At 31.5% G+C, this 12,008-nt stretch overlaps 1 protein-coding gene across 4 annotated transcripts in view; it reads left to right on the forward strand.

The window, feature by feature from the left end:
• LOC130442005 (leucine zipper putative tumor suppressor 2 homolog) overlaps nucleotides 1-12,008 on the forward strand; it is a 301,746-nt gene that overhangs the window by 134,807 nt on the left and 154,931 nt on the right. For all 4 annotated transcript variants that reach the window (XM_056775950.1, XM_056775949.1, XM_056775952.1 and 1 more), the window contains one exon: nucleotides 7,639-7,665. Coding sequence is in view for 1 of the 4 variants with exons in the window: in XM_056775953.1 (XP_056631931.1) it covers nucleotides 7,663-7,665 (3 nt within the window). In the remaining 3 variants the exon portion in view is untranslated. The remainder of the gene's footprint in view (nucleotides 1-7,638; nucleotides 7,666-12,008) is intronic.

The raw sequence follows: 12,008 nt of genomic DNA on the forward strand, positions 1-12,008 counted from the left end.
AAAAATATGAAAAGTAATTTAAAAGTAAAGGGGATGCTGCTAGGGGTGAGGGGGTGGCTTTTCCAGTTTAAATAAGCCATAATGCTTGCCCCTTCCAACATAAATTGACGTGTTTTTGGATTTTTTCGAAATACCAGTATTACAAAAGTTATTAAAGGTGGATACTTTTATCTGAAAAGCACTGTATATATATATATATATATATATATATATATATATATATATATATATATATAGCAGTGTTACTCCTTGATAATTAATTCCTAACATAACAAAATATTTTTCTTTCCTTAAAACAAATTATAATATAAAATATTTCATAAATATATGGAAAAGAAAAAGAGAAGTCAAAAGAAGTAAAGAAAGGAAAGGGAAATTAACAGACCAACATAAAGACATAAAGACTTAAATAAAAGAATGTCAAGTATCACGGAACTGTATCAAACATATTCATTATCATCCATAGACAAAAAAAATGCAGAAAAGCCTAAATAACGGCATACATATACGTTAAAATTTTTTATAGGCTATTATAGTCTTTCTAAAAAGCATCAATAATATCAGTTTTGTGAAAGTATAATTAGCCAGGAGTTCGAAAACTTTCATTGTATTGTGTCTAACAAACTTTGGTGAACAGTCCAGATATTTGTGTAGTAATTTAGAATACGCGAGTTAGATTAGCTATGATACATACTAGAAGATAAAAGATACACCAAATATCTCTAAACCAATGTTTTATGCAATCATTGTGTTATCTCAGTTTTAACATATAGAACTAAAACATGGACACTTACAAAATCAAACGTGGACAACCTAATGAAGGCGCAAAGATCAATGGAAAAACAAATTTTAGGTATAAATTGATAGATAGAAAGAGTGTAATGGGTTCACTATAACTTCTTGCGTATACATGATAATGGAAGAGGTAATCAAATGAGTTTTCATATAAAATAGAGCTGACACAATATTATTGTATAAACCAATTGAATATGCAACACTTAATAACTAGGTCAGTGTAAATTATTCTGATCAATACTTATAACTAGATTAATAAATTATTTTCATGGAATATAATTCAAAGATTTATTCTACTACATACGAGGATATATTGATAAATTCTTAGTCTTCTATAAAACCAAATAAAATTTCTATGTCAAAATATTTTATTACCCAACATATCCTCCTAATTGGATACATTTATTACAGCGAACCTGCAACGTGTCTAGACATTAAAAAAATGTTTCTTCTTGCTCTGCAGACCAGACCTCCACAGCTTTTATTACCTTCTCGTTGGAAGAAAATTTACGACCTTTTAAACTTTTTTCAGTTGATGAAAGAGATGACAGTCAGACGGAGTACAATCTGGTGAATAAGGGGGGTGTTCTAGTAATTCAAACCCTAAATCACAACATGAGATTTGTGTACAGGGGCGTTGTCCTGAAAAACCAAAACACCTTTGGATAGCTTTCCGCGCCTTTTCTCTTTAATTTTTTTCTGTAGAGTAGTCAGTAATGTCGAATAGTAAACTCCAGCTATTGTTCTACCCTTTTACCCAAAAAATTAATCATGATTACTCCATGGTAATCCCAAAAAACTGAAGCAAGAACTTTTCCAGCAGATTTTTGAATACGAAACTTCTTAGGTCTTGGAGAACCAGAGTGTCGCCATTCCATCGATTGTTGCTTTGTTTATGGATCGTAGAAATGTATCCAAGTCTCATCCATATTAACAATTTGGTTTAAGAAATCTACATCGTTTTCAAATCGAGCACAGATCGAACGCGATGCTTCTACCCTTGCACGCTTTTGGTCAACATTCAAACATTTGGGGATCCAATTTGCAGCAATTTTTCTCATGTCCAAATTGACGGGAACTATGATAAACGCGTTCGTATGAAGTATTCAGTGCTTCAGATACTCATTTCAACCCAAATTGACGGTCTAATAAAATCATATCATGAACTGCATCGATATTTTCGGGGACTGATATAGGAACTTGCCTTCATTATCTTCAATGGAAAATTTACCTCTTTGGAAGCCTTCAGTCCAATTTTTCACGGTTGCATACTAAGGACTGTCATCACCAAGGGTATTAAGCATATCTTCGTAAATCTGCTTACCTCTTAACCCTTTTAAATATAGGTACTTGATAATGGCTCGATTTTCCAATTTTTCGATTTTCACAATTTTTTGACGTCAAACTTTACCCTTACACTTCTAATAAGTTATTGTTCGTTGGTATGGTAACGCAATATTTTGTTTGTGCATGGAACTACTCTAGGCTAACCGGATATCAATATATCCTCATAACGAGTAGATGAGAAGGCGATAAAGAAGATGTAGTTAAAATAAAATTTCGTTGGTCATAACCTCAGAAAAAAGGACGAAAGATGGATCCTAACTATTACAAATTGGAGACCCTGAAAATAAAAAAAGCACATAAAGACTACTAAGGAGATGAGTCAACCATTTGAAGGAAAACGCCTGATCTAGATGGATAAATAAGTCAAAACCTGATAAGATTCAGAAAGGTTGAGGAAGACCTATATCTAAAGATGGAACGATATAAACTAATTATATTGATAGGTTAAGGCTCGGTATGTACATACTTATTAGTTTTAAAATCGGAAGATAATTGGTTATCCTCAGTGAAAAATTTTCGGTCGGTGTCTTGTGAAAACTTTTATTCGATAAATACTTTGCCCCAAAGGACATTAATATCTTTGAGATCAATTAAATGAATATAACATATTGTGATAAATGAAAGAAGTTACATAATTACTTGCAAAAGTCACAGATCCAAGTATCAAACTCTGGACCAGCACAATCATAATGTGACCAAAGCCCACATATCAAGCATTTAATCCAGCTTTCTCCACTTTTATCCATGGAAAAAAGTCTTGAACAGAACATACATACTGTATCAGCAGAGTCAGGAGGTACTTGGTCCATCAACTCATCATGTTCACTACCTTCATCAAACTGGATAACGTCAAGTTCCTCAGAGTTTTCTTCTTCACTATCATCCTTATTTTTCTTTGTTTGTCTGTTTCTCTTCGCAGTTTTCTTCTTATTCTTTGTCTTGACTAATTTACTTTCTTTTTCTTGTCTCTTCATATTTTTATTTTCTAAATCATTTTTGTAGGGAGAAGATGTTATGACTGCTGCTACAGCAGCTTTTCTTCCTCAGCTAGATACTTTTCTTCGTTTCTCTGGGACTGGACTTATGGCATACGGAGACACCAGACCCAAACTGCTGCGATTAAGCCCAGAAGTCGAAGGTGCAGGTTCAGGTTGTAAATTAGCAGTTGTTTGTGGTGTAGGTATTTCTACCAGAACTTGACCAGTTTCAGATCTTGATTCCAGCAGAGGGATATTGATTGTACAACCGTCTATTACAGCATTTTGTTGCGCAGCAATAAAGTCCACATCACTGAAGACATTTTTATTTAAAGGCCACAATCCAGTGACTTTGCAATACATTGTCTGTCTGTTAAGATGGATTTTTCCAACCAAATTTTCATTCTAAACAATATATCGACTTGAAATTTGGTTTTCTTGCTTTTTATGACTATACACGAAACATTAGAATAATTAATGGAATATTTAATAATATAATTTGCCTTGATTAATTTTTTTATTCAATAGAATGTTATAGAGCTTTTAAATTAAACTACGAAATTCTAGGAATAGAAGATGCTACAAGATATGGGGAATATTTATAATTTCCTCAGCGTTACTAATTTCAAAGAGATATTTATTAATAGGAAAATTGAACCGATAAGAGGAAAATTAACTCGATATGGATCTATAATGAATATTATAGAGTGTTTGCTTTTATTGAAAAGGTTGTTGATCTACTTTGAAAATAAGATATCATCCAACCTATATATAATTGATATTTAAGTTGTGTCTTTTTCTGTTATAGGGTGAAAGTAATTTGAATGAAAGCAAACCTACAAACTATTTCCCTTAAATATGAGAGAAATGTATTTTTAAATATTTTTCAATTTTCTATAAACCACGATATATAAAGGGTTATTCAAGTTTAAAGATAGGATGTAGACGGATGTAAGTTAAAATGCTTTGACTGAACCTCCGTGAATTTGGCCCTCTGAATTAAATATTTTGAAATTTCGTTAATGCTAATCATTAGATAGGATAAAAGAGAAAAGAAAACTTGTCAGAGAATAATTATTTCAATTAATAATTACATAATCTAACCTAACCTAAACTAGGGGGACAAGTAATCGTAATAATTGGATCGAATCGGGTTAGATGAAGTTAGGTTTGGTAATTATTTGATATTGATTGAAATAATCACTCTCTACCAATGTTACCTTTCTTTTTTACTCTTTCTAACGATTCGCTAGCGATTAAAAAAAATAAACTTTCAAGTCCATCAGGGACCCAACAGAATAAATTAAAATCGTTTTTATATAAAAACTAATTACTCTCTAACGATTTTTCTTTTCTCTTTTATCCTATCTAACGATTAGCAGCAACTAAATTTCAAAATAATTAAATCAGGAGGCCAACTTCACGGAGGTGTTGTCTGTCGTATGGTTAAGTCCTCTCCTTATACAACGGTTGTCAGAAAAGTCCAATATAAAGATGTCACTTATCATATAAGTTTGAAAGTATATTTGCGCAAGCATTGAGAAATTTTCTAGACTAGACACTGTATACAGAGACTCAGCACTATTATTTGCGATCGGGCAGCTGAATTTAAATCAGGCCGTATCAACTTCTGGGTCGGCATAAATATGCGACTACCAGCGATATCATCAAAAAAGTCCAACAAATGGTAATGGACGGCCGTTGATTTGAGGTTAGACCTCTAAAAAGAAGCTATCAGCATACTGAATAATTATGCATACGAAAGCTACCCGCGCATTGGGTAGGGTGTTTACTTACTTTGGACCAAAAGCGCATTGGAATAATCATTGTCCAGTTTTTATTGACACGATTTGAGTCAAACCTTCTCCGAAAAAGGCAAAAGGAAGAGTTTTTGGAATGGGCATGGCATCGGTGTTCATCGACTTTCTTCGAAACGGTGAAACCAGAATAGGCGATTATCACGTCATTACTTGATAATGTGGAAGAAGAAATTATAAACAAGCTACCGCATTTGTAGTAAACTTTTGAGACTAATACCGTAGTCAAATGATCTATTGTTTAATTTTGACTGAAATATGGACAATAATATTCTTGAAAGAATTTAATTGATTCAAGATTACGATTTTTTATGAAATAAATCATTTATATGAACCTTTATTCAAATGATTTGTTAAATTTGAAACAGCTTCAATGCTATGGTTCTTGAAAGCTGTTGGTAGATTAAATCCTATCAGAGATCTGAATCAAAAAGACAATTTTTTGTAGAAAAACTTGTAAATTGTTACATATAAGAGATGAGAAAATGATATATTATTTAAAACGCAGTAAAAAGTAGAAAATGAAATTTGAAAATAAATTTTAACTTGATGCAATGGCTCAGTTCTTAGAGCGTTATTAGAAAGTTATAGCTCCCTTATTGACTAACTTTCTTCTGAATACTTTTCCAACATTCTTATCATTAGTCTCAAGTCATATTCAGAGACCAATTGTATCAAGATTTACTACAAAAAATATTTATTATCAAGTTTCTCCAAATGAACTGTACTTTTTCACTTATGTCATACAATTGGGCAGACATTGCAGATATCTTTATTTCTAATACAAACAAATCAAGTTATCACTATTTCATAGCAAATTCTAATCCCTACAATCTTAGTCCGAAACATTTCCATATATTTCAGAAAAAGTGATAATTAATAAAGCTCTTGATAATTTTTACTCAAACCTAAATTTCACATATTCTAAGAATAAATTTTTCAAATGTCTGATAAAATAATTTACAGGTATATTGAAAAGTGAAGGCTTGCTTTTTGGATGGTAATTGGAATCCCTATGGTATTGGAACTTTTCTTGAGTTCCCAAGTAATTTTCTTCCTTTAATAGATGAATATTTAACTCTTAATAAGTTTCATATGCACAACTTTTGAACAAAATATTCGTTACTGGTCTTATAAACTACTGAACGATATATTTATATTATTATTTTCACAAGTCGATTCATTGACACCGAGGCTATTAGTTACGTTAGAATTTTTTTTTAAATCTCGTTCACCTTGAATTTCAATTGTAAAAATGATGAAAGAACAATTTGTTATTCGTATTTTCTATGGATTCACCTACGCAGTTATGAAATAAAAAAAATATAAATCGTATAGTCAAAATATTATTCTTAAAAAAAATGAATGTCATTGATCTCTTATATAAAATCATTCTAATGAAATAGCTAAATATAATGAAAATCCAAGAAACTGAAAATGAAAGGATTCGTTAAAAGGCAATCGAATAATTTTAAATTGGACGGCATTATACGCTGTTATTTAGACAGATTCACTTAATTGTAGTCCTACTTGGAACTTGGAAACAAATTATATATATTATATATTCATAACTGAATATTAAATTATAAAACGTAACTAAACGAGTAAAATGTACCTGCTTGTGAGGGAGTTTGGTTTAAGAAGGGTACCAGACGTGAACTGAGCTCTTTTTATACCCCATTCGTCTATTAGAACATCGGTAGTCTTTTATCTGACGCAACACTATCCTTGACGATTCGGTTATTGATCCGTTTATTCAATTTTTTGTGTTTAAAACCACATGCTGACAAAACTTGACGCAATGTCTCTAAAGTTGCATAATTGTATTCTGGATAATTTGCTACCGTTTGTTGTATTACTTCCTCCTTGAAGAGTTGATTCCACATATTTTTAAGATATTTTAATTTGTTTGGAAAGAGATGGACAATATAATATTTTTTTGAAAATATGAGTTTTGTTATTTAAACTTTCTGCTATATATAATTCTGACTGAAAATCTGCCACAGAGACGTTTTTTGCACTTATCGTCTCAAGACAATATTTGTTTGAAGGCGATAACTTATCGGTACAAAAAATCACGTCAAAATACATTGGAAGTATTTATTTGTGATATATTTCAGACAATGTAAATTCATATCCACATTGTAACAAAAAAATTTTTTTGTATTTCGTGTATAAAATTTATATTTTTTCGAAACAATTTTTTACGCACTTAATACAAAAAGCTAGGTTTCGAGTTGGCTGAGCTGTAATTGTAAGCTGCGTCGTAAGCTCCATTAGAATTTATTAGAGAATTCAGGTCAGTGATTCCCAAAATGGTTCAGGCGCACCCCCAGGGGTCAACGGGGAATTCTACAAAGGGATTGTAAGTACTTGAATTTTCATCTGATTTTTCAGAAGTTAGTAATATGGGGTCAATCTATCAACTAAAACTGGTAATAAGTGTTTTGAAAGTGGTTTACGAGGAAAAAAAAGTTTGATCACTTCTGATTCAGGAAAAGGAAAATGTGTCGATATTTTCTCGATTAGGGGCATAATATTCCCTCGGGGAGAAGTTGATGTTTGTTTTGATTTTTTGACCTCACCTCCCCGTACCAATTAATGTTAATTTTGTAATTTGTGTACTATTCCTAAAAATTTTTGAAAATTGCTGCATATTTCAAGGTGTGACATTTAATAAATATTATGCATTTGTGTTTCAGATTGATGAGTGTACCAGTCAATTCATGGTAAGTGTATATACTATTAATATCTGGCTATTAATAAACATTAATAATAAAAATTATTCCTCACAATTATATTTGATAAGTTAAACACGGAGGCTCAGTTTATCTCTACAATTTTGTCTACTTTTGCAGTTACCACAATTTAAAATTGATTCTAGTTTCCGCTTCTATAGGTCTTTTCAACGACTCCATGGATGACTATTAATGATAACCATCAGTTAAACTGATTCTTGGGTTATCTGTTTTGGTAATCGATTTATCTGAACATATTGATATACTTTTCCTCATTTTGCCTCATTGTTTGCCTCGCGGCACATTTTCATTTGAATTTCGAGATGCCGTGAGATGGGGTGAAATTAACAAGCAGGTGCGAGATTAATCACCAGATCATTCTTCCGAGATTTGTATTTAGCGCGAAAAGAATCGTGCTAATCTATTGTTTCTAATTTTAATTAAAAGCAGACAGGTGAGTGAACCGGCATGTTATGAACAGTTTTTAACTTTTTTTATTATCTTGTACTTAGTGAACATCTGTCAAAAATCTATGAAAATATTAATATTCATTAGGACAACTAAACTTTCATGTCTTGACAGCAATATATTTGAAGCAAGGTGTAATCAATACATTCATCACTCTAATTTTTACATTAGTATAACACGGGTTAGAGTAGTTAGCCATATGAGGGCAAACTGATCATAATCCAGTGATAAATTTCACCCCATATTAAGAGATTAAAAGCAGGCTGCCTACAAAATCAAATTTGAAAATAACTAATAAGATAATTGGTCCATTTGTCGAACAAGTTCAAAGTGCTTAGGCTTAGAAGAAGTGGAAGAAAAACAGAAATAACTGAAAACGAGGATAAAGCTTTTGGTTTTCTTTAACTGACTTGCATTACTTAGCCAAAAGCTACTTGGATAGTTAAGGATGTGAAATTACAAAGTTCAAGGAAAACATGCCTGGCTGAGATTGTGTCCGACAATTGATGGAAAGACACAAAAGGAGCCAAACATTTGTAGCAAATATCAAAAAGTTACGTGGTTTTCGGAGAAAGCATAATCCAATATTTCTATAATTTCAAAGAAATCCTCGAGAACCTTCCTGCTAAAAGTATATTAACTTAAGTAAAGACAAAGTTACGATTCTGGAAAAACAAAAATGCTTCATACTTCAGTCGAAAGTACGTACTTTTGTCCCTAGTAGCAGGGTCAAAAGTTTGACATTTAATCCATGTAAGTTGGGAGGATATTTCAACTCGTGGCCCGTGTAGTTTATACGATTTTTCTTCAGCCGATCGGGGCAGGCATCAAAAACATATTTCATCAACATTTAAACTTGAAAAAAATAAAATGAACAATGTACTTTGGACCGCATATAAAGAGAAATCGTATACCCTACACCTGCCAACAGATGAAATCCCGGCCCTGCGGGTCATGATTTAGTGTAATATATTATTTCATCGGGGTCCGAAATATCCAAGACACATTTGTAATTTCACTATAACAGCAATTTGAATAATGATATGCGGTTCTGGATCGAGAACCTTTCTTCTTCTTTTATGTAATTTATAAAGTAGAGAAAATATGAAAACAGTAAACTCAAATAGGCCCAAAAGGCGAACCAGGCTGCTGTAATGAGAGGTACTGGCCCTGGATCCCGATATAACCGTACACAACGTGAATGGATTGACGCCCAAACTTTTTCGGATTGATTTAAGTCTGCTTTTTCACACTACGCCAAACGTTTACCACACCGAAAAGTTCTCATTGGAGATAATCTTTCATCACATTTCACAGAAAGTATTCTATGTGTGCAGTTGTTATTTGCCTGCCAAAAAACTCCACCCACATCGCACAACCTTTGATTGTTGGCATTTCCATCCTTTCAAGGTAGCCTGGAGATCGGTTTTGATGAACTAGAAAAAAGCACATCTTTGACAAACATTTGTAGATAATCAATATTTTCCACAACTTTACTTATCATAGAAAAATATTTAATAAATTCTTTACAAGCAACATGAATCTATTCTATCGATCATGAACGCGGTTTTCGAATAACATGTTAGTAACTTATTCGTGAATTATCCACAGCAGCAGTGTTTCACGGCTGCGCCTTCTAGAAGAAATATAAAAGGACACAAATTGATTGTAGAACCTGGGAAAAGCGTTGAAACTTATGGAACAGAATCATCCAGTAATTCAAATGTCAATGTGCTGGTGGCTCATGATTCAGACGCTGAAGTTGAAGCTAATGAAGAAAGAACTGAAACCGAATATTTTGAGCTGAAAAGAAATAAGATTTCGCGTGGAAAATTGCTGCTGGTTCTAGTTCGATATGTTGCTATAGTGCAAAACGTTGATGAAAAGAAAAATGAGATAGAAGTGCTTGGGCCGAACTGATATTATAACAAGAAAATTGAACCTTTCAAAAAACAGCAAGGATTAAGACAAGGGGATCCCCTATCAACGGTACTATTTAATATAGCTTTGGAATGTATAATAATAAGAATCAACAGAAATGGCTTGTTATGTAACAAAAGTCACCAATGTTCAGCTTATGCCGATGATGTGGCGTTGATAGCAAAAAACAAAAGAAAGCTTGAAGAAACGACAATACAACTAAGAACACACTTCAATAATGTCAAAACAAAGTTTATGGAAATAAAGAATAAATGTGGAAGTAAGACAAAAAAGAAAAGGAAATAGAAATACGAAGTGTCAAAAGTAACAGCTGTGCAGACAGTCTTAGAAGAATATTAACATCGAAAAAGATATCTACATCTATGAGTTCGAATTAATAAGACAATTTTGACAACCACTCTGACATACTGTGAAACTTGGATAATGACAAATGAAACTAAACAGAAATTGATTATCTGGGAGAGAAAAGTATTAAGAATAATTTTTGGAGTACAGCAGACAGAGTTAGGATGGGAGAGAAGATAAACCATGAAATTTACACACTTTTTAATAAGTTACCAATTAGTGCGTTTATAAAGACAAGAATGTTACATTTGCTAGGTCACTTAGAACAGACTCTTAAAGCGATTTGCATGGAAGATACCAGAGGGCAAGAGGAAAAGAGGTAGACCAAAGGAAAGAAAAAGCATGGGATCGAAAGAAGTGGAGAGATATTACAAGGCTGTGGACTTGAATGGTCTACATATAAGTCTGTATGAACAGAATCTAAAAATTTAATAAAATATTCGATTGAAAAGTTGTAAATTTAAGTGAATTTTTGTTTGTATTTCTTTACTTATGGTTTCCATTTAACAGTAAGACATTTTATCTTATTTTGTCGAGTATTTTGTTTAATTAGTTTATTTGGAGAAAATGCATATTTCTTCAAGAAAATCTAGTTAATTGATAGTTAATTGATAATAGTTGGTAATTTTAAACATAAAAATGTCTTATGATCAATCTCATCCTTAATTAACAATTTCATCCCAGAAGATTAGAAATGGGATTAGATATTTGTTGAATATGGTCTAAAATATAAACGACAACCTCTCTTCAGTCACAGTGTGGAATTGTTCTTGAACTTCTTTCTTATTATTATTGTACTCTTCACTCGTAAAAATCTCTTATTCTGGAAAATTGAAATGTTTGATATTTTCTACACAATACCGTCTGTTCTGCAATAAGAAAAAAACTTAATTAACACCAAGAAAAATTTGTTTATTCTATACTTTCGCGGTCTCCTCGTTTTTTGGCTCTAGAAAATCAAAAAATCATTCGATTTCGATTAATTTGTTTTGAAATCTTCTTTTTTACGGCGGATTTACGAAAAAAATTATGGGAATTAAAAAAATGAAAATTTATATTGGTTTCAAGGCTTGAAAAGTTCATGAAAATGTACTCATTCACGTATAATTGTTGATAACTATTTTCCAAATAATGAGTAATAATAAGTTGTTTTTTTTTCATAATCTATACCTAAAAACGAGCAAATTGGAAAAAAATTATACCAAAAATGTTCATTTATCAATTTTTTACAATTAAAAATAATAACAATTTCAAATATAAAATTTTGAAGTCATAAATATTATTTTTTAAGTTACTTAGTTACATAAGTTACGTAGTTTTTTTGTAAATATTTATATTAATATATTATAAAAATTTGACTTTGTGAAAAATTTATAAATAAACATTATTATGTGATTTTAATTTTTCAAAATATTCTTTTTTTCTTTGTAAATTAAAAAAACCATATGAACTTCGTTTTATGCTTGGCACAAAAGTTATGAACGATTATATCTCAAGAAGTGCATTTATGACCACATTTAAAGTCATAAAACTATATGAAATCTCCAGGTAAGATATTTTCCATATTTTTTTTCATAAAT

Source organism: Diorhabda sublineata, chromosome 3 (assembly GCF_026230105.1).
Source record: "Diorhabda sublineata isolate icDioSubl1.1 chromosome 3, icDioSubl1.1, whole genome shotgun sequence".
Classification (NCBI taxonomy): Eukaryota; Metazoa; Arthropoda; class Insecta; order Coleoptera; family Chrysomelidae; genus Diorhabda; species Diorhabda sublineata.